Source organism: Podarcis cretensis (assembly GCF_951804945.1).
Source record: "Podarcis cretensis genome assembly, chromosome: 2".
NCBI classification, from domain to species: domain Eukaryota; kingdom Metazoa; phylum Chordata; class Lepidosauria; order Squamata; family Lacertidae; genus Podarcis; species Podarcis cretensis.
The window spans coordinates 85,171,329-85,194,225 of record NC_137171.1 but is presented as its reverse complement, the minus strand read 5'-3'; the positions used below and the strand labels follow the sequence as shown (position 1 = coordinate 85,194,225).

Sequence of the window (22,897 nt, the reverse complement as noted above, 5' to 3'; positions counted from 1 at the left end):
AATTAAGATGGACATTCCTTTCTTAAGACGCCTAAAAACAGAACATCTCTGTTCAGAACGAACTGCATTTATGAGTTTAAGGAAATGTGCCCCCCTCCCCAGATTATGCCAGCAATTCTGCACAATTTTTCAACTTCCTGACTGCTTCCCAATTTTCAGCCAAAAGTTCTCCAGCAAGAATTTTCAGCTCAGTCCTGCAACTGATGGGGCTTTTAGACCACACTGAGTGGTGGTGAGTCCCAAGCACCTAGTTCAGGGCAAGAAAATCACAACCCTCCCTGACATGCGAATACCTTCTCCACCCCTGAATCAAGATTTTCTCTCGTTCAGCTGTTTTCTCTTCAGCAAAGAGATCCACATTTCTAAATTCTCCCACCTTACTTGATAGGTCACAGGCAACATGAATTGGACCAAGAAGGGGGGAAATGCCCCCTCAGAAAGGAAGCCACTTACTCTGAGTCTGGCGAGAGCTCGGAAATACTGTGGGATGTTGCAGAGCGAGGTGGTGAAGGGCACGGCATGGAGGGTGTCGAGGAAGTCTGGGCCACGGAAGGCGTGGGTGTGGTCTGTGGGCCTGAGGGAGTGCTGGATGATTGCACAGAGGACAGGACAGAGGAGTTAAAAGATGCTAGGATGGAAGAAAGGATATCTAATTGCTCTGTGGAGGGGTGACGGCTGGGGATGGCTTCTAGATTTTCTCTAGAAGGGAGCCTCCTGGAGAGGAGTTCAAGGTTTTCCCTGGAAGGCTGCTGTCTGGAAAGAGGCTCCAGGTTTTCCCGAGAAGCCTGCCTGCCAGGCACTATGTCCAGATGCTCTCTGGAATTAGATCTTCTGGATAAAAAGTCCAGCTGCTCTCTCGACGTCTGCCTAGCTGTTGCCAGCTGCTCCCTCAGAGGCTGCTTCCTGGAAAGCAGATCCAGCTGTTCTCGAGAAGGGTCTCGACTTGGCAGTGTGTCCGTCCGATCTCTCGAGGCTTGCCTGTTCGGCATAGTGTTTAGCCATTCCCTAGAGAACTCCCTGACTGCTCCCCCACAGTCTAGCGGTTCTCTTGACCCAAATCTACAGGGCAAAGTATCTAGATGGTCTCTAGATCCCTGCCTCCTGGGTAGGGTGTTCCCATGATCTCTTTGATCGTGTCCAGAAGCTGCTTCTGCTACATTTTCTTGAGACCCATGCCTGCTGGGTATGCTTGCAAGGTGCTCTCTGGACCCGTGGCGGCTGAGGATCGTGTCTAGGTGCTCCCTTGACCCAGGCCTGTTCAGGATGTTGTCCAAACGCTCTCGAGAGCCGTGCCTGCTGGCAACTGTTTCTAGGCACTCGCCGGAGGTGTTGCGGCTCAGCTGCTCTCTGGACATCTGCCTCCTCATCAGCATGTCCAGCTGCTCCCGGGAAGAGTAGCGGCTCGCGGGCTGAGAGAGGCTGCCTGCCCCTGAATAGATCCTGCCGTAAGAAGCAGCGGGGACAGCCCGGTGGCCCAAGGTGGAGGTTTTGTACCAGGAAAGGTCGTTGGCCATCCTGCCCACGGAGGGCAGGCCTTGCAAAGTCGGAGGGTACTGGAGCCGATTCTTCAGGATACCTACACAATGTAAGCAAAGCAGGTGAGAAGGATAAGCCTCTCTCCCAGGGCTCTCTCTGAGAGCTTTCCATTGGCAATGCCCATCCTATCTATAGTCATCTTACTCTATCCTATTTCCTAACAGCAGGTCCCTTTTGTATTTCTATTGATGGGAGAAAGCTTCCTTATCCTGCATTTACTCTTCTCTGTCAATATCCCTCCTCCGGTGTCTCTCTTTATGGCCTCTTCCTGCTGTTTCTGCTTACTTGAAGAATCACCTTATCCTTTGTATGTCCACTCAACTGCTTCAGTCTGTGGAATTAGCATTTAACAAGTGATACACAATGTTGGGAGGATTCTATCCTTCATTATGGCAGAACCTACACTCTGGAAATCCCTGTCCATGGAGGCACCTTTTCTGTATTTTTGGCATATGCCAAAACCCTTTTTTAATGCTACCCCAGACGTGTTCATTTGGCACGTGTTATAACATGCAATTGTATTTCATTAGGTATATTTTTAAATTGGCTATTTTATTTAAAATCTAGGCCATCTTGTTTTTAACATATTGTGTTGGCTGGTATTTCAAATGTATATTTTATGTAAACTGCTTTGTGGCTTTGATCATTAAGCAGTATATAAATCCTCTTATGTGAAAAATAAGGAAGGTCAGTGGATGGCATACTAACCACTGATAATAATACATTTTCGAAATTTATTAGCCACGTGTTACGGTTGTATTTGAGCAGATTATTCTGTATTGCAACACAGGAGTTTGTTTATACCAAGTCAGAACACTGGCCCATTTATCTCAGGATCCCCTCCTATACTGACTGGTAGTAGCTCTACCTGTTTGAGACAGGAGTTTCCCCCAGCCATTTCCCTGGAGATGCCAGGGATCTTTCTCATTCAAAGCATGTGTTCTAACACTACACTATGCCCCTGACTTTCCCAGGACCCCAAGCTACCCAGCAAGCATCATGGATGAGTGGGGATTTGCCACTAGGCCATCTTAGAGGCCCATGTAGGCCTCGGTCACTTCCTTCTGAGCTTCTGAGCCATAATAAAGGCAGTGACAATAAAATTATGGCACATGAAAACAAAACAAGGTGCTGCCCTTCCCTGGACAAAAGAAATAAAAGAAAAAGGAGTGAGACATAATCTGAATAGCTTTAACAAATTCATATTTCTGTGCAAATGCACTCATTACTGAGGGAAATCATGCTTTTGTGGAATTTCGCAGATGATGATGATGAGTTCAGTTTATATACCACCCTTTATCCGAAGATCCCAGGGCGGTGTACAACATTAAAAACATAATTGACATAGCATAATCATAAAAGACAATGAAACAATCACGGGGGGGGGGGGATTTCATAATAACAGCTCTAATCTGAGTGAGTGTAACACAATTTGATCCACTACTCATAAAAGCAGCTGTGATGCTATGAGGCCTGGGCCACATAGCTCTCCCACATTGGCCCTGCTTGTCACTACAGCGCACTGGCTGCAGTTCCATTTCTCTTACCTTTCCGCTGCCTCTGGGTCTGGGTGAGGGAGTTCTCATCGCCACTGGTCAAGGCCAGGTCCGGTTGGTTGTTGTTGGCAGCGTCCTTACTGGCATCGAACCCAAGTTTCCGCTCAGAGCCCCATTTCTGAAGGGAGCAGGGGTGAACTTCGCATTCGCCCAGCGCTGGCCAATAGGACATCAGGTCATTGCCATCTACATCTAGAGGGAGGACATGGCTGGTATATTACAAGGCGGACAAAGTGCATCTCAGCAGATTAATGTGAGAATTCGCCAGGGTTTTTGACTACGTGCTGTGAGGAAGAATTGGTTAAGTTTTTCATCCTTTGCAGTGGATGGCGCAAAACTACTAGGGATGTGGCACATGGCCAGCCCCCCCCCCCCCGTGTAGCACCCACTGCATGCTGTGCAACTCTGGGGGCAGAGAAATAACAAGTGCCTGGGCGACACCTGTACTGAAGGTAATATACAGACCAGCAGGTAACGCCCCCTTTGGGATGTTTGCAGAGATCTCAGAGTGCCTGCATGAGTTGGAAGAGATCATGCAAGAAGACTAAGACAGCAATTAAGTATTTAGTTTAATTCACATGCACAATTATTTTTCTTCTTCGCAGTGAAATGCAGGCTCCTTAATTTTAAGAGGAGCTACCCACAGGCAAATCCTTGACCACTGGGCCATGTGGGCTGTGGATTATGGGAAATGGAGTCCAAGAGACCACAAGATTTACAATCCTGTCTTAAGATGTGCATTCCATGTTTTGTAATGGGCCCTGACATGTTACACAGTGCATAGCTCAGAGCTTGTTGCCCAGCTTGGCCTGAGAGTCAAGGCGTTTCTCTGCCCAGCATCACTTGCCTTTGGGTGTGGTGTTGGAAGGGTTGGTGAGGAGCCTCTCGCTGTGTGCTGCCCTTTTGAACTGGCGCTGGAACCTGCCGCGGAGATGCACGTTTTCCTCACTCTCTGATGATGGAATCGAGAGGCTGCGCTCTTCGTCGAGAGAGAGGTCGCTGTCCGAGTCAGAGTCTTGATCTGCAGGGAGATATGTAACCCATGTAAAGAAGGTGGGGTTGAGGGAACAGCTTTTCAAGTGATGGCTAATAGCTTTCCAGTACATAAGCTGCCCTCTCCTGAGCAAGCTGAAGTTATGAACTCTGCCAGACTGGAACAATGGGTCAGTCTAGCAGCACATACCATGTCACTGGTTCACAGCCTCTAAAGGACAAAATGTTAGAATGGTGGTTCCCAAATGTTTTGGTGCCACTGTCATGGACTGGTTGGATGCAGAGGAATTATGGGAAGAACCAGCTGAGGAACCCCAAAGGGAAGAAGGCTCAGAGCCCAGGGAGTGGCGGTGGGACAATGATGAGTGGTCAGAGGGAGAAGACTGGGAGGAGGAGGTGTCGGAAGCTGAAGGAGCAACAGGACTATGTGAGCTGGGAGAGTCTGTGTCAGACAGCAGTCCAGGATCAGAGGCAGAAGCTGAAGCAGGAGAAGAGAGAAGCTAAGAGGCAGAGATGAGTCAGGCTGGTGAAGAACCACAAGTGTCTCCCCCTCCTGCTGTGACAAGATCCCACCCACTGGTCACCCAGAACTAGAAGAGGCATGAAAAGATAAGAGAAGTTAGTTTTGCACAGGCGCAGTCTCAGATTGCTTAGGAAAAACCCTGGAGGGGAGGGAACTTGCTACTTCTTCCCTTCCCTAGAAAAGTCTGCTCACTTAGTCACTTGCCCTTGTTGCAGGCTTGGTCAGTGCTCAGTATATATAAAGATGTGTCAAGATGGCATACAGCATTGGAAGATTTCTTTTTAATTTGGGATCTGGAGACACCCCTTCACCTTTCACAGCCGCAGACTTCCCCATCAGAAGCACGCCTCCTGGATTTTGGCCTTACCTGGCCCTGCGTCACGATGAAACATTGCTATGTCAAGGTCTGTTGGACCAGCGTGGTTGAGCAAGTTGTTATCCAGAGCAGAGCCTTGATGCGCCATCATGTTCTCTCTGAAACTCGTAAGAGAGAAATACTCAGAACTCTCGCCTGTCTCTTCAAGTGAGAGGTCAGAAATCAATGTTGGGAAGTGCACAGTGGTAAAAAGGTTTGTTAGACAGGCCTAGTCCATGAACACCTATCATAGGGTGGAATTCAACATAGCGCTAAGGAGATTGTTCTGTCAACGCAAGCATTTCCACATGGCTGATGGAACAATCTCCTTTCTCCTCATCCCACGTGCTGTTCTGGGAGTTCTCTCAATGCTTCAGAACAAATCCTTGTGTAGCAGGGAGGAAAATTGAGGAAAGCGCCATTGGGCCAGTAGGATTCCTTGCACTAGCTTCTGCTATCAGAACTGATTAAGAATCATAGAGTTGGGAAGGGAAGGTCCAACCCCTGCAATACAGGAATTAGTTGAATCCAGCCCATAGTAAAAGTATAGTCCATGAGCTCTGTTGCTGGGTTTTTAAAATCATCATCATCATCATCATCATCATCATCATCATCATCATCTCTGTTCTTTTGGGAATCTCTGTCCTGCATCAAGAGAGAAATGTGGAGGTGAGGGGTGTCATTTTGAGGGATAAGAGGAAAAGAACCATTCCGATCTGCATTGTCATTCCATTTGCTTTCATACCCAGCCTCGCAAACAGAGGAACCGCAATTAAGTCCCAGGGGCTGCTTTGGTCTCCAGCGGAAAGGTTACCCTTCTCAGCACGCGAGTGCCTATAGCTGTATGTCCTCAAGTGGTGCTGGGGGTGGGCAGCACAGAGACTCATCCTTGCTGCTGCTGCTCACCTGAGGTATCCCCGCTGGCTGGAATGGGTCCGAGCTGAGCGCACACTGCTGACAGAAGAGATGGTGGAGGCTCCCAGGGTGATACGGATGAGGCCACTCTCTTCAAAGAGCGCCGTGTTGTTGTAGGCGTTGGGACCCTGGAGTGGGAGGGAAACACACACCACAGAGTAGCCTCTCTAGGGAGATGCCTGAGGCGCTTCCATGCCCACCTGTCAAAACTGGCCTGCCCAAGAGTGGTTCAGTTCTGGATTTGACCCTCAGGCTGGAAAAAGGCTCCCCCTGCCCCAGTTAAACTAAAAGGACTATTTCCTTTAGAAGTAACGAGGGCAGTAGGAAGAAGGCCTGAACCCCTTCAAGGATGCACACCTGGGGTAGGCCAGGTGACTACAAGGCAGTCCTCCTGCACTTTGGCTTTGGATGGACCAGGTTATCCTCCCATCTCCCTTAACCCAACGAGTAAGATCAAACGCAGCTCTCACCTGACCGCTTCTGGTGGATTCCTCTCCCTGACCCTTCTTGCCAAGGCAGGCTAGTTTCCAGGCTTCCTGTACCTCCTTGTTCAGCACACAGAACAGAATCAGTACTGCCAAGCTCTGTGGGGGGATAGGGAAGAGGGGCTGTGAATCTGAAACTTAGAAATTGGTGTTACGCTGTGTCAGGCCATTGGTATTCAGACTAGAAGCAGCTCTCCAGATTTCAGGCAGCTATACCTGGAGATGCCAGGGGCTGAAGAGGAATCTTCTGTATGGAGCACATATGCTCTGTGCAGTTACTGAATCTGAGCCGCAAATGCCATTTATGAGTCACCGAAGATGGACCAGGAAAGTGGGGTGCGCACCATCCACTTGTCCTGTCTTGCATGGCATATGGCAATCCAAATTCTTCCTCCTTGTTACGGAACATGCACAAAACCACTACTACATAAATGCTGAGTGTTAATGATCTAATTACCAGAATGACTACATTAGCTTTCCGCTAGAGGGAGCAATTAGTCTCTATGTGAACTCAAGGATAGGAAAACTCTACATAGAAGCAGGCAAATATGAATCTACACATAAACTACAGGAAGCTCTGTGAGTATAGAGATCTAACAAGACTACAGCAAATCAGAAGTACTGAAATAAGCATATGTACAGCCACCACCGGATATCGCAAAATGTCTGCAAAGTCACACAATATTTAATTTGCCTTTAAGTAATATTTCGCAAGAATCTTAGCAAGTGAATTCTAGGGTGGTGGTAGACTAATTTCTGCTCCCCCTCTATATGTTTCACTCATTACCATAATTCCTTGCTTCCTATTTAATTTTTTTCATGCAAATGCCTTCTGTAAAAGTTTTAATGTATGTACTTGAAAATAGGGATGTGCAAATCTGGTCAATTTTGCATTCCCCCCAGTCTTAAATTCAGTTTGCCGCATTTTCAGTTTGCAATGTGTTTTAAGGGAAATTCCTCACATGCATTTTGTACCATTTATTTAAGCTGGAGAAATCCATGGCAAAATTTGGAAACAACATGCATTGTTTTGGAAAATGTGAATTAGGTAGGTTCATATTAAAACACGAAATGTCTTGCTTCTGGACTGGAAGGGCTGCCATCATGCATTGCTTGGTATGTTAATCACCACACAGTTGCTGGCTGATATATCGACACTTACAAAGCATGTGCAATTTACAGCAAATGTGCCAGTTGTGTTTGCAATTTATTTAGATCTGCACACCCTCAAACGTAATGTAATGGAGCAAACACACCAGATTGGCGCGTGTGACTTGATCCAGAGAAATTTGCAACCAGTTCTGTGAGTGAAGAAGGTGTAGACTTATGACTCCCAAACCACATGTGGTTCATTTGGGGGAACTGGTGAGAATTAGTTATGTTTTGCAAGATTGCTCCCACCAGAAGCCACTATCCTCTTTGTCTGCTCCACCATATCCTGATTCCTGCCTGACCATCCTTATCCTAGTGCAGAGAGTTACCTGAAGGCTGCAGAGGACAGTGTAGAGGTAGTGGAAAGCCAGGACACTGTTGTTGACAGCCAAGAGGCCAAAGAGCCAAGCAGTGCTAATAACTAGAAGCAGAACGAAGGAGCTTCGCAGCGTCATACTGGAGAGAGATAGAGAGAGACGGAGAGAAAGAGCCATCCAGAAGGACAGACACAGAGGTTAGAATCTGTGGTTGAGCTGCAGGGCAAGAGACACTAAGGAGGGTCACAAACCCATTTCTACACAATCCAGCCACACCCATAAAATGCTCTGGGAACAGGCTCCCAAGAGGGCAACTCTTTACTGCTGAGGGCGCAGGGTGTTTCCCTAACTCACAAAACAAGTGACAGCGGCCAATACTAGCTGAGTACTGACAAAACTCACCACTTCTGCCTCAAGCAATTTCAGTTGTGGAGGAGGCAGACAATCCAGATGACATTTAGAAGGAGAGCATCTCAAGGCAGAGTGACAGAAAAGTGGAAGCACACTTACAGGGAATGGAAAAGTGATGCTCAGGCACTATAGAGCACGTTTCTGTCTGAGCAGATCATTGTGATAAGTTAATACTCACAGAACCGATTTCTTCTTGGCTTCCTTCTGGCCTGGTGAGCACAGCATCTTTGCAACCAGCAGAAACATCACCCCGTTCATCTGGAAGCAGACTGGCTAGTTAGGAACAGGTACTCAAGTGGAAAACTCTGTTTTGTTTTATATTTATTGTCTATATCCCACCCTTCCTCACTTTCATGCTCTTGCTTGTCAACACTGCCCACACTGTCTTTGAGGATGCTATATTTGGTGTGCATTGCACAGCTGGCTTCACTGGACTCTGCAAAAGAAAAGCTTTGTCTCCCCTCTTCCGACTCCTCTTCCGATTCATGGGACAGGGCAAAAGATGAGAAGATCGCCAAGGATGGGGTCACAATGCTTAAAGGCTCACAAGCCCCCAGAGTCATAAAGTGTGGAAAAGTACATGAAAGTTGAGCTGGATCAGGCCAGGAGCCCATCTGTGTCCAGCATCCCCAAACAGATGCCCACAATAAACTTGCAAGAAGGACTTCAGCGCCAGAGCACTCTCCTCTCCTGAGGTTTCCAGCAACTGGAATGCAGAAGCACATTGCCTCTGACACTGGAGCAACAGCTGGTACCAGTGATAGCCTTATCCTCCATTAATCTGTCTAATCCTCTTTTAAAGCCATCCAAGTTGGTAGCCATTACTGCCTCCTGCGAGAGCCAATTCCATGTTTTAACTATGCACTCTGGGAAGAACTGCTTTCTTTTGTCTGTCCTGAATCATCCAACATTCAGCTTTATTGAATGTTCGCAAGTTCTAGTCTTTTAAGAGAGAGAGAACTTTTCTCTGTCCACTTTCTCCATGCTGTGCATTATTTTATTCACTTGTATTATGTCACATATTTCTAGAGACTGGACAGAAATGATAAAATAAGAATGAAGGGCCAAACTAGTGGGGGGCGGGGGGAGGGAAAGGAGAGAGAGGAAAAATAAGTGCAACACTAAACATTAATGACAGGAAAAGGAAGCAGAGGTACAGCAGAATGGGGACCAAATATGCTGAACGAGGAAATGGAAAGGCTACAGCATCCTGGCAAAGAGACTGAAGAAATGTGAGAAGTGCTTACCACAATGACAACGGCAATGGGCCCTGCAAAACTCCAGATCAGTTTATCATGGATGGAAATCCAGCAGAAATCTGGATTCCCAAAGCCCTCTGGATCTAAGCCAACAGATAATCCTGTCCAAAAGGAAGGAAGAAGGTCAGCCGAACAATGTATTATGTTCTACATTCCTAGTCAATATACTTTCCACATCCTTGTAGGTCAATGTAAACCTGCTTCCTCTGTTCTCCTTTGATCTACTCAGCTTCTGATGCAATCATGAGCAGGAATGCTACAAACAGAACCCTCCAGTGGTCTTGCTTTTGAAAAGGCTTTTATACCCCAGGAGGCTCATTTCTATGACAAAGTTTGAGAGCCTCTGATCTGTGAGCCTTGCTGCTGACTAGCCACACAAAAGAAGACCTGAAGTCTTGGCTCCCCAGAGACACAGGCTTATGACTGACACAAGCAGTTACCCGCAGCATTTCAGCTGAGCAACGGCTGTGGGAACTGGGGCGATCCACACTGCAATGCCTCCAGCTTATGCATAACGTCTTGGTCACATGGCATTGCAGAAAAGGCACAGTTTGAAGCGCTACTGTAGGTTTGTTCCAAACTAAGCACATTCTGCATGTCAATTGCCAGGATACATTTCTTTCTAGAGACAGAGGGGGGGGGGGAGGAAACCCTCACTTCCCAAACACATCTGCACTTACCAGTGATGATGGCAGGGACGCCCCAGCCAATGGCATAGTAGAACCTCATCGCTCCATAGTTGATGTTGCGGGCCTCCGTCTGCATGCGGTAGATGTGGAGGCCTTGCACAAAAAGCCACGCAAAAGTCGAGAGGAAGAAGTAGTGGAGCAAGATGGCAATCACAGTGCAGAAGAACTGAAACAAGCAAGAGCACCACAGTTCAAAGACTTCCGCTAAAACAGCGTGAGTAGCTTGTTCCTTATCTGAAACTAATATTTTACAACATTTCCCTTTATTGCTTCCGGAGCCCAAGACATTCTGTGGCCTAAGGCAAAGCATAAGATGCCTCCTCCAAAATTCCATGTGCCGGAGCTGACAGGTTTGGCAGCTGAATCTTATTTCAGTACTGGCAATGGGACAGTGTCCTAGACTAAGAGCAGCAGTCTTAGTTGGGGGGTGCAGACCGTGTGGCACACATAGCTCTAAGCCTCCAAACATGCTGAACCTAGGACTTGCCTCTTGCTCCTCCTCCTCTCACCTGGTTTTCAGTGCGGTTGATACCCAAGAGGAAGAGCAGCTCGGAGAAGAAGAGAGTGACCGAGATGTTGCAGTGGATTCCCCGCGTGTTGGACTTGAGACCTTTCAGGCATATCAGGAAGGAGAAGGCCAGCAGCAAGAACAGAAGGGAGAGGGACACCAAGGAATAGGTCACAATGGCCAAAGTCTCCAGGTCACCTTCCAGTTGCTGCAAGGAGAAACCAAAGGCAAAAGGAGAAAGTCAGAGAAGGAAGCACACAGTAACCTGATGGGCATGTTAACACCAAGCCATGGTTTATTAACCATGGTTTACTAAATGCCAACAACAGTCTTGTGTCTCCATGGTGTTTCCTTGCCAGCCACTCCTGGAAATTAGACCTCCCACTCATTCCCTGCTTTATACAGTGCACATGAGTAAACAAACATGGCTGTCTCTGACACATCTAGTTTGGTCTTTAGCGATACCAAGGCCCACTGTTTTGCTTTTTATCCCTGGCCTCTCTGATCACACCTCACTTATCACTTTCTAGGTCTTGCTGTGACCTTATCATCAGAATTACCTCTCGGTGGGAGCTGTCCATCAGGACCCCAAAAGTGCCAAACTGGGAGCAATGGCAGCGAACGTGCGTGGCGTTTCGATAAACAAGATCACAGTCCCGTGCTGTCCAGAAGCCAGTGGGCTCAATCCTGCAGTCACAAAGATATCCAAAAAGAGAGGCCTCAAAGGAAAGAGTCTTCAAGGTGACATTTTCTTTTAGAGGCAGGCATGAGGATACTCACTGAGGATCTATGAATTATGCTTGAATTATTGACCTTTCCAGGTCAGACTCAGGTCCATTGATTTTAATGCATATTCTCTGAGTATAACTAACAATAGCTATCACCCTATATCTTTAAGTTACTATGGAGGGTGCCTGTGAATGGAATTCAGCGTGGCATTGAGGTGAACAGTCCATCAATGCAAGGATTTCTTTTTGTGCCATGGAATCTACCCCCACCTCTTCCCTGCACACACACCCTAAATCTGTTCTAGGGTTCTCCCCAATGTTCTGGAGCAGATTTGGGGATGGCGCAGGGTATGTGCAGGGGGAGGAACACCTAACTGTGAAAGCAGAAGTTGTTCCACATGCACAATTATTTACTTGAAGACCGCTAATTGTATTTATGCTTTGAATAATTTTTATGCCCATCATGGAATTTTTATGCCCATCATGGAATCCATTGGGCAAAGGGTGGCTTAGAAGCATTTCAAATGAATAGGGCCTCAAAGTAAAAAAGGAAGTGAAGGATGGCTCCCTGGGAAAGAGGCAGCAAAGCAACTTACTGGCTGGAGTGATTCCACTGGACACAGAGGGGCTTGCTGCGGTTGGCAGTCTCCAGCAGGCGGAATTCTAGCACTAACGGGGTTGCCAAAGTGCTCTGGAGGAAAGTGTGGTTGCTGAAGACAGACACACTCACTATGGGGGAGTTCATAACAGGGTTTTTGGGCAGCCTGCAAAGAACAAAGGCAGCTTGTTACTTGATGCCACCTGGCAACACCACTGCGCCCAGACTGGTCCATGCAATGGGAGAGTGGGCTATTGCTGACCAATCCTCGACAAACTGTTTATGGTCCATTCAAGTCGGAGTCGTAGGACTTGAGATGGTAGCAAAGAGCCCAGAAGAGGAGTAAGCAATGAGTGGTACCTGAGATTGCGCCGATCCACCTGGTAGCGGGCAGGAAGAAGTCCTCCTAGAGTACGGTAAATTATGAGGATGAGGATGGTTACAGCAGGCTCAGGTTCCGGCAGGAAGTGCTTGGGAGGGGAGGTTTCCACAGTGTCATTGGTTTCACTGTTTACCAGTGTCAGTGCTGCTGTGCTGGGAGCTGGAGCTGGGAAGGCAGAACAGGAAGGAACCAATGGTATTTCTGCTGTGCACCATTTTGAGGCAGGACAGAAGAGGAGAGAGGTGCCTAGCATTGTGGTGGTATCATCTCTCAAGTTCTTATACTTTGACTGAGCTGAGCCCATTGAGCCCAACGGGCCAATCCTTTGAAGCAGAAGGAAATTCCTCCCTCTTCAACACAGGGGTATGGAACCTATTTGGCTCAGCAGGCCAGATATTTATCTCCCTCTAACCCCAGGAGTGAATTCTTGACAGATGGGCGAGATCACACACCTGTCAATCATCTGACATCATAGTGACACCAAGTGATTGACTGGTGGGTGGTCCTGACCACTTGTCAAAGTCAATCAGCGGGGTAGGCACGGGGTGATAGTGACCAAGCAGCATTGAAACCCCCCAACCAATCACCTGATGGGCAGAGGGTTCAAGTCTTCTTTCTTCAGGCATTGACCATCCAACCCTCCCATCTGCCAATATCATCCACCCATTGAGCGGAGGTAATCTGATTAACAAGGTGTGGTTTCACAAAAACGGCAACATGGGCCAAACTGGAATCCCTGGTGGGCCAAGATAAGCCCATGGGCTAAAGGTTTGCCCCTGTCCCAAAGGAGAGCTGTCTTTTTGTTGCTCAGAAGGTGCTGCTTCCCACCAGAAACTTCTCTTGGGCCTTTCTCTCATGAGAAGCAAAGGGCTTCTTCTGTTACAAAGCCAACTGATCACAAACTTCTAACAATGCTTCAAGTAAATTAAACAGTCCTTCTCCAAGGCTCCAAAAGAAGAACGGGAAGCTCTCCGAGGGGGTTCCAGCCATGAGACATCTGTGTGCACTTTGCTCTTTCCCCACAGCACTGCCCAAAGGAACATAAATGGGTGCCCAGTGCAACCTGAATGAAGCATGCTGGGAAGGAGGCAATCACTTCTTGGGCTCTTGGTTACCTTGGTCTGGGCCTGGTGGAGCTCAGTCACTTACCTTCCACTTTGTGGGGTGTAAGGACTGAGAGGGGAAGCACGACGTGGGTGTGTGGGTCCCACATGACCTGGCCACGGAAGAGGGTGCTGTGATATCGGGGGTAACGCCTTCTGAAGTGGGTGTGGTTCTCCATGCGGTCAATGCTGAGCACTGCATGGAGAGGAAGAGAGAGAGAGAGAGGAGCAGATATGAGGTATGAGTTGGCCTACCTGAGTGAATGATGAGAAATGAAAAGGGCCCCTTGGCCAGAGAGATGCTTCCAGCTTCAATGGAAAATCATGCATAAGGATCAAGTAAGGCACAAATATGCTGGCTTATGTTTACTGGTGGAGCATGTTTGATGCTCTCAGAGCTACTTTCCACAGTGGTTTCTAGTAAATAGATGTGCACGGGCAATGTAGTCATAGGCATCTGTTTGTAAGAGAAGGCCTGCTTTGGGAGGTTTCCTGCCCAACTGCAGAAAACATACCTGTATTACTTCTGCATGCATGAGGCGTGAAGCACCTACATGGGACGAAGCCAGTGGCTTGCCAACACTTGCCCACAAAACTTAAAAGGAACAGTGTAAGGCAGGCCAAGAAATGCATTCACACCTGACCTCCCACTGGTGTGGCATTCTAGCAGTCCTCTTCCCCCGTGCTGCCTTGCCCCCACGATTGAGCCTGTGCTACTCCAGCTTCTACCCCAGAAACCCAATACATCCTCAGCAAGCCCATGGCTGCCTGCAAACCAGGAGTTCACAGATGGTGGTGCAGATCATACAGACCTTCAGGGTGGTCAGTGAGCTGCTTGTGGTCTTCCAGCAACGCCCCCCCCCCCCCGTGCAGTGCTTCTACTTACCAATATTGGGGGTCACCACGCCAACAGGGTTGAGGTAGGTGAGTTTCATGTTGCTGGCCAGTGTGCCCGTGTACTCTCTCAGCTGTTCCATCAGTCCTGCGCTGCTGTGGTCGTTCTGCAACAATGCTTCCCAGTGCTCTTGGTTATCTAAGGCCAGCACTGAGCTGCCGGCCCGCAGCAGGTTCTACAGGGCATAGATCAAAGGTGGAACATCAGAGGACGTAAAAATCCTCCTCGCACAATGGGCTGCATCCAACTCAGTTCTACTTAGAGTAGACACAAAGAAATTAATGATCCTAAGCAAGTCATGTCTATTAATTTCAGTAGATCTGCTCTGAATAGGACTCGCATGGGACACAACCCCACTGTGTTTTAGAAGGCTGCAGTTTCCAGAACTATTTGGCTTTTAAATCATTTATTTCACTTGTAGCCCACCTTTCTTCCACGATGGAGCCCAGGGGAGCATACATTGGTTCCCAGGCAATCTCCCATCCAGGTGCTGACCAGATGGGGAAAGGCTGTATCTCGGTGGCTGAGCACATATTTTTAATGCAGATGGTCTCAGGTTTAATCCCTGGCATCTCAGTCTTAAACTGAATGGGTACATGGATCTTTTAGGTGGGAGGCTAATCACAGAAGAAAGGTAATAAGCTGCCTTTTCAAATCAGGCACTTCTTCTTGTCTAGACACCTGCCTCAAGAATCTATTAGAGGCTACTTGTTTTGAGGCTTTTGGAAACTGCAGACAGTAGGTGCAAGAGGCTTTATTTCAGAATTATGCAAGTGTTGTACAAAGTGGATTTGGGGTGGAGGGAAGACCCGGGTAAAGAGGGGGCAGAGGAGGGGTGGCTGGATATTTGAAGAGCAAATGCTTCTGATCAGAGTATTTTCCTATAAGCCTGTGAGCAGATGGGTATACCACACAGGAACCAATTAAAAGTATGTGTAGAAATGGCAATAGGAAATGTGGGAAAGGTTGCGAAGAAAATAAGATTATTTTCTCATGTGGCAGTCGTGCAAATAAATAAAACAGCACAAGGGAAAGGGGGGTTTGGATAAAACGAAACAGGTGAGAAGAAATAAAGGGCCTCTAGATTCACAAGTTATCCTGTTGAAATGGTTGTTTGAAAGAAACATTGCTGCCGTGAGAAAATGCTTGCAGACAAGGTGCACACAGTGAAAAGAAAGAAAAACAGCACTTGTGGAAACTTGGTACTTTGCTCCAAAACTCCTAATGACCACCCCAATGGCTTCATATAGATGCTAAATAACATTGGGGACAAAATGGTGCCCTCTGGAACCTCTGTGCTGCGGGTACAAAGGGCATTCCCCAGAGTTACCCCCTGGACTTGAACATGCTGGTGGAAGAGGAACCACTGTAGTACTCAGATACCTACCCCAGAAGTTGACGCAGGAGGGCACCATGGTCAAGGGTATCAAAGGCAATAGCATAATGTGATAACATTGAGGAAGCACTATAGTATAACCAATGAAGCAGAACGGGTAATTCCAGTGTAACTCCATCCTAGTATATGCAGTTGTGTACTCCTCACTTGGCTGGCGTTACTGCACTGCAAAATTCACACTAGCACGAATTTCAGTTTGCGTATTGTTTTGAAAAGCGCTGATTAGGTATATTCCCCTTGAAATGCAAACTGAATCAAGTTGCTCCCCCCATATCCTTACCTACAGCTAAGCCATCTTTGCTCAATCAAGACGTTTTAAATCTCTTAAATCATTTTTATTGTAAGCTGCCCAATCTAGAGATAGAGTAAGTAAATAAATAAGCAAGCCCTGTAGCATGAGCGTAGCAGGTAGGAAACGTCCTGTTATGTTTTGGGTTTCTTTGGCAGCATCTTCTGTGATCAGCTTCATAGAGAAAAGCATCTAAGCCCACTTCCTTGAGGATTCTACCTGCCAGTAGGATGGAAGAGCAGCTTCCTTGCGGCCTAAATCCCCCACTTCCATGTTCCCAGCATGCTCAGTAACCAGAAAAAGTCCCCTCACCTCATTGAAGTGGGCATCCTGGGTGGCTGTCAGGCCAAAGCCATGCTGCCTGCTCTCAAACGCCATCAAGTGGGACAAAAGGCGATAGGTGATGTGAACATCATTGCCAAAGTAGCGCTCCATCTGATCGGTCACTGCCCGCAGCTGGTGGGCCAGCTTCTTGGCTTCTATGGTGTTCAGTTCCGTCTCGTTCCTTTCCAGACCTTCCAGCTACCAACACAGAAAACAAGGGAGGTGTGTGTGTGGGGGGGACCATGCAGTGCCTCTAGGAACTGAAAGATAGCTCCTGTTTTTAAAGAGGTGCAAATCACATGGAGAGGAAAGGGGCTTCTTATGTTGCTGATGAAGTGGTGGGGATTAGGGACCACTGGAAACTGTGAAACAGAACTAGCTAGAGGTGAAACTGCCACTGTGTCCATGGCCAAATTCTAGCATTTACTGTGTCAATGAAGGAATGAGAGAAGAGAAACATCCAGTTAACAGATGGTTCTGATATTTAATTACCTGGGGGAAAAGGAAGCAGAAAAAGAGAGAAAGAGAGAGGATTTTATGGTAAAGCAATAAAAAAGGTAAAGGTAAAGGACCCCTGGACGGTTAAGTCCAGTCAAAGGTTACTATGGGGTTGTGGTGCTCATCTCACTTTCAGGCCGAGGGAGCCGGCATTTGTCCACAGAGAGCTTTCTGCGTCAAGTGGCCAGCATGACTAAACTGCCTCTGGCGTAATGGAACACTGTGACAGAAACCAGAGCGCATGGAAACACCATTTACCTTCTAACCACAGTGGTACCTATTTATCTACTTGCACTGGTGTGCTTTCGAACTGCTAGGTTGGCAGGAGCTGGGATAGAGCAATGGGAGCTCACCCTGTCATGGGGATTCGAACCACCGACCTTCCGATTGGCAAGCCCAAGAGGCTCAGTGGTTTAGACCACAGCGCCACCCGCATCCCTATCTCTTAATAATATATAACCCTTAACACTTGCCAACATTTATCCTCAAATTTCTGTACTTTATCCTCACCCTCACCCTGCTTTTCTCTATGAAAGAGCCATATGGATCTTAGGTAGAACTACCTATGCTAAGTTTCTTTACCATGCCTGGTGTATATGATGTCATGTAAGCAGGATGCGTAAAGGCATTTGTTTCTACAAAGCGATGGGAGCAGATTCCCTCTTATTGATAGGGTGGTAAAAAAGGTAAAGGTACCCCTGCCCGTATGGGCCAGTCGTGTCTGACTCCAGGGTTGTGCGCCCATCTCACTTAAGAGGCCGGGGGCCAGCGCTGTCCGGAGACACTTCTGGGTCACGTGGCCAGCGTGACAAAGCTGCTCTGGCGAGCCAGCACCAGCGCAGCACACGGAAACGCCGTTTACCTTCTCACTATAAAGCGGTACCTATTTATCTACTTGCACTTAGGAGTGCTTTTGAACTGCTAGGTGGGCAGGAGCTGGGACCGAAAGATGGGAGCTCACCCCGCCGCTGGGATTTGAACCGCCGACTTTGTGATCGGCAAGTCCTAGGTGCTGAGGTTTTACCTACAGCGCCACCCAAGTCCCGCTAGGGTGGTAGAAGCATCTATCTAAGTATTTGGCTAGTAGTATAACAATGGAGGGAGGAGCCTCGCTGCAGAGAGATGGGGTGGGCAGAAGCTGCTCATTCTGCTTTCCTAACATTCAATTAGCTGCCTCTTCTAATTCCAGGCAACTCAACTGAGTGGTGATTGATCGGACTGGATGGCACACAGTTTATGGCCTAGTCAGTTTCAGCCCTAAGGGGAAGTTTTGCACTTTGAATGCCCTCGATGGGCTACTCAATTTAGTCAGACCTCAGCATCCTTTATGCTTCAGAAGTTATTGCTGTACAAGCTGCTGCTTGCACTGTCACCTTTGCTGTGGGTCAGCAGAATCAAACCAACAGATTCGGTGCAGGCTTTTTGCAGGAACGAGTTCAGAGTCATTGCACAAAACAGGCCAGGAAAGTTTGAAAACCACTGTTTTAGCATAAACGTAGGCATAACACTCGGGAGAGAAGCCATGCACTGCTGACAACATTCATTCTGAAGCAGGCTGTATGTGTGCAGCCCATAACACACATTATCTGCTGTGCAGACATACTAGGGCAGTCAGCGTAGGCTTTGCACAGATACTGTGTTGCTTATGCAGCTCAGAAATACCAAAACTGTGAGCCAAGCAAAGCCCACCCAGACAGGAGACAGACAGAGAGGGTTACCAATGCTGAGAGCTCCTTAAAGGCAGGTGATGTGCAGTTGAAGAGATCGGGTTCCAACCAGCCTCTTTCCTCATCACAGTGCCGAACTGCTGCACCTTAGAGAAGGAAGAATGCCTAAGTTAAGAAATGAGTGACTGAGGAGGACATTCCCTGCTGCTGCTGCTGTTGCTGCTGCCTCCCACTAAGAGATTGTCAGGGCAACAGCATCATGTCAGGTCAGGCTCACTGAACAAAGCACTGGCAATACCACCAACACAGAACACCAGCATCAGTGAGGGAACAGATTCAGAGGAGGCTGCACAGACCCTACATTAGCATTTGCTAAGGTCACCACTCCGATTTCACATTCACAAATTTGAATTTTGTGAGAGTCCCCTCAAATGCTGGGGTTAATTGTTTTCAGGCTAGGCCTTGTTGGGATTCAGAACTTACAGGGTTAAGATGTTCTGTGACGCCTCACATTCTGACGTGTAATTTCGAAGGTGGGAGGAGTTTTTCTCTGTTCCTTTGTTTTTGAGGGAGAAGGAAGCAGTAGCTATGGCTGCGAGAAGTCCTGGAGTGTATGTCTGAGAAATGTCGCAATAAAGAACTGATAATTGGACACACAAGTGCTTGATGTGTTTGCCTGGATCTAAGCAAGCAACAGTTTTTTCCGCTGTGTTTTTACTCTGCAAGGCGAAACCGGAGAGAAGCAGATCGGCGCAGCTTGGCTGAGGAGCGTGCCGGACCGCTATAAATTGCAGCTAATTGGGGTCGTAAACCAATTAAGCTTCATTATCTAACAGGCCTGAGAGAACTCACCAGTCACAGATTCTCTGCCATGTATCTAGCACATCACATGATATTTCAGTTACCCCATGAATGGACAGATAAAAGCTTTTGAAGGAGAGGGGTAAATATTATGTTGTGCAAACCCTTATCAATCTCAAAAACAATTTCTGATTTGTAAGACTTTCTGGACTACCGTAAGAGTCACTTGAGATGACTCCGCAAAGAAGGATCAATGCACAGCTAGAGCAAATCAGAACTGATGTAGAATTAAAATTTCATTGGGCAAGCTAAGATAGCTCATTATCAGCCTCTGGCTGAATGCGGTCTTTTCTGTTTTTTGCCTTGTGCACTCCTGAGAATGAACCATCTCTCACTGTACGCTTGCAGAGCTGATCAAACGAGGGGAGGAAGTTTTGAATCATGATAATGATTTGTCAAGTGCTACTGGGAGGGACAACTGCTCTCCAAACCGAGATTGCAATTTTTTATTTAATTTTTTTTAAAAAAATGAAAACTGGGTTAGTTCTCATACAGACATCCAGCAAGTTTGACCAACTGGTTGTATGGGACTTTAGCATGACTAGGTTTCTCTGGATTGGGGCAAGATTTTATTCCCTTATCAATTATGTTTGCAGAACTGATGCTTCTTTGATAGTGACACATTTGATAAGGAAAGTTGGGGAGGACTCCAGAGGGTAGGAGGCATGTACAAACATAGGGAGAAGGAAGGAAGAGCTGAGGATCTGAGTGAAGCATGAAAGATCCACACCCAGGACAAGTGGGGGTGGGGATCCCTCGCTAAACCTCTTTTGGGAAAAGGCAACAGCTCAGTGGTAGGACATCTGCTTTACATGCAGAGGATTTCAAGTTCAATTCCCAGCATTGCCAGGTAGAGCCGAGAGATTCCCCTGTCTGAAATCCTGGAGAGCTGCTGCCTGTCAGTGCAGACAACACTGAGCTAGATAGGCCAAAGCCTAGACTCAGAGTAAAGCAGTTTTCTATGTTCCTCTTAGATTCTGAGTGACAGCCAGATCAGAGGTTACAGGCAATTGTCTAATTTGGAGAGACAAAACCGGAAGATGACGGAAGAGGCTACATGGACAATTTGGAGCAGAAAAACGCCATCTTTCCTCCACTGTTTCTCCACTCCACATCACCTCCTCCATATCACAAGCCATTTTTCAGTGGGGAGGAGAGGTATGTTTGGGGCAAAGTACACATGTTTGCACATAATGCCTGGCTTAGCCCCGACACGCCACCTGCATGTTTTCAATTTTTCTGCAACCCAAAGGGCTAAAGACTTGCATGTTTTAAGTCAAAGAAACGTGACAATCCCAAATTGTGTTTAAGCCACAGAACACTGCACTGGAGCGCAAGGTCCCAGCATTTGTGGCACCAATCACAGCCATGCAGCTTTCTAGAACACTTGAATGTCACCAGCATCACAGAAAGCCAGAAGGCCCACACTACCAATATCTATACAGAAGTGATATAGATATCTAGTGGGAGCATTAAGACACCCTTAATGCTATATTCCATATCACAAACAGCACTGACACCATTATCAGCATGACCTGCGCCATCTGCCATCCTCACCGGTGGCACTAGAAGTGTGTTCAGCAATGACCTGAATGGGAAAGACATCAGCAAAGTAACAACAGCTGTGATCTCTAATAGTTCAAAAGCATGGCAGGTGAATCTGTCATCTTTGCTGCTTTACAAATGGGGAGGGGAAATGAAGTTGTGGCAGGGCCAGGATTACATAAATCAATGCTGGAGTCAAACGAATGCTGCTCCTTAGCAAGTATGGGCTTCTACATCTGAGCTGAGAACTCCTGTGTTGAATAGAGTGTCCACTGTCCAATCAACGGAGATGCCCCAGGCAGTTGCTAAAGCTTCCACAGTGGACGGCTACCCATTCTGCTAGCTCAAGATTCTAGGCTCAATCCTCCACACTTTTTGTTAAACGCTGTCAGGGAGAAGGTCTGGGAAAGTTCTTTCCAAGGGCTAGGATATCATGTGCCTGTAGGGCCAGCTATTACGACAGGCTGTATGGCCAAGACTGGACTGCTCCCTAAGTCACCCAGTTTTTGAACATATATAACCATCTTCCCTGAATCAAGATCTGGGGGAACCTGTCCTGAGTTTCAGCAGCAGCCAGAATTACAGCAATGAATGTCTGGCCCTTGTGTCAGTCCCCAGCCCCTTCACAGAGCTGTGTAAAAAACTACCTGTAAGAAACCGAGGGGAAGCATCAAGGAAAAGGTTTGAGCAGTTAATCATGCAAGGCTCTTGAGGTTAAACAACAATAGCAAGAAAGCAGTCGGCCTGCCTGAAGCACAAGAACTAGAATCCAAAGATTGTACATGTGGTGTTATAAGGTGGGGTAGAAACTGAACTTACTCCACAGTAGAAAATGTTGCACGTGAATATAAGTCTGCATGCAGCCAAACCCTCTTATTGCACAATTCAATGCCTTTCTTTCCTTTTCCTCTTTATTAGAAAGTGGCACCCTGGGCTGCTTTTTGAGATGTGCACCTAAGACATTTAAGCAGACACAGATGGAGGCTGGTGCCCATTGGGATGGATAGGGTGGAAAGCAGGGAGGCAACACTACATGGAACCACAGCCAATGATAGATGGAGCCTGCTCTGGTTTTGTCCCTATCATCCTCCACCTTGCTGAATTCTACAAGAGCAAAACTGAGACTAAGGAGGAGCATGCTGACAGCCAGTGACACCCCCTAAACTAGTTGTAAGTAAGGAGGCAAGTACGTGGGGGCTGGCTAAGGGCAGGCAAAGTTTGGTGGGGTAGTGTCCTATCTGCCCAATGGGCCAGCCTCCACTGGCATATACCTAGAAATGTGAAGGGTGAATACAGCAACTGAGGGTCTGCAAACATGTGTATTTATGTATCTTCATCCAGTGAGCCAGGACTGGCTGCATCTCCTTGCTGAGAGCACACTTGGTAAAACATGTGGCATGGCCAAGACAATAATTAGCAGAAAGCAAGAAAGCCAACACAACAGGCAACAACCAAGCCGATTTCTTATGTTCATACTAGCTTTTGCCAACACGTGCTCCATCATCATCACCATCACCATTATTATTATTATTATTATTATTATTATTATTATTATTATTATTATGTCCTGAAACTGAGAGGTGGAAAGCAGGCACAGTCTACACCATTGGCTGTGCTGGCATTCCACCTCTCAGTTTCAGGGCTCATTGGTTGGTAGGGATGGTTGAGGAATTGCTCATAATTCCTAAGAGAACATCAAGGCAGTAAGCAGAAGCAGAAGCAGGTTATACAAGCGCAGAGGGAGTGGGAGGAAATAAAAAGGGGGAATTGCAGGCCATTTTCTGCAGGTTAGTGCCTGGTGATAGGCAAAGAAGCTGAAGGTTCAGGCAGGATTACAAGGAAATCAGGGCCAAGCAAGGCAAGAACGATAGTGCCAGCAGCCCTTGCAGCTGATGGGGAAAGTGTGGGGTCC

General features: G+C 47.4%; 1 protein-coding gene across 1 annotated transcript in view; it reads right to left on the bottom strand.

Annotated features, from left to right (window-relative positions):
- CELSR3 (cadherin EGF LAG seven-pass G-type receptor 3) overlaps positions 1-22,897 on the bottom strand; it is a 94,907-nt gene that overhangs the window by 5,679 nt on the left and 66,331 nt on the right. The window contains exons 18-35 of the mRNA XM_079966984.1: positions 18,631-18,725; positions 16,403-16,612; positions 14,397-14,580; positions 13,557-13,706; positions 12,386-12,572; positions 12,024-12,191; positions 11,260-11,386; positions 10,701-10,907; positions 10,183-10,357; positions 9,491-9,603; positions 8,422-8,501; positions 7,845-7,971; positions 6,349-6,462; positions 5,870-6,006; positions 4,976-5,082; positions 3,940-4,113; positions 3,084-3,284; positions 454-1,576 (exon numbers count right to left, since the gene is read on the bottom strand). Of these exons, the coding sequence (XP_079823110.1) occupies positions 454-1,576; positions 3,084-3,284; positions 3,940-4,113; positions 4,976-5,082; positions 5,870-6,006; positions 6,349-6,462; positions 7,845-7,971; positions 8,422-8,501; positions 9,491-9,603; positions 10,183-10,357; positions 10,701-10,907; positions 11,260-11,386; positions 12,024-12,191; positions 12,386-12,572; positions 13,557-13,706; positions 14,397-14,580; positions 16,403-16,612; positions 18,631-18,725 (3,679 nt within the window). The remainder of the gene's footprint in view (positions 1-453; positions 1,577-3,083; positions 3,285-3,939; positions 4,114-4,975; positions 5,083-5,869; positions 6,007-6,348; positions 6,463-7,844; positions 7,972-8,421; positions 8,502-9,490; positions 9,604-10,182; positions 10,358-10,700; positions 10,908-11,259; positions 11,387-12,023; positions 12,192-12,385; positions 12,573-13,556; positions 13,707-14,396; positions 14,581-16,402; positions 16,613-18,630; positions 18,726-22,897) is intronic.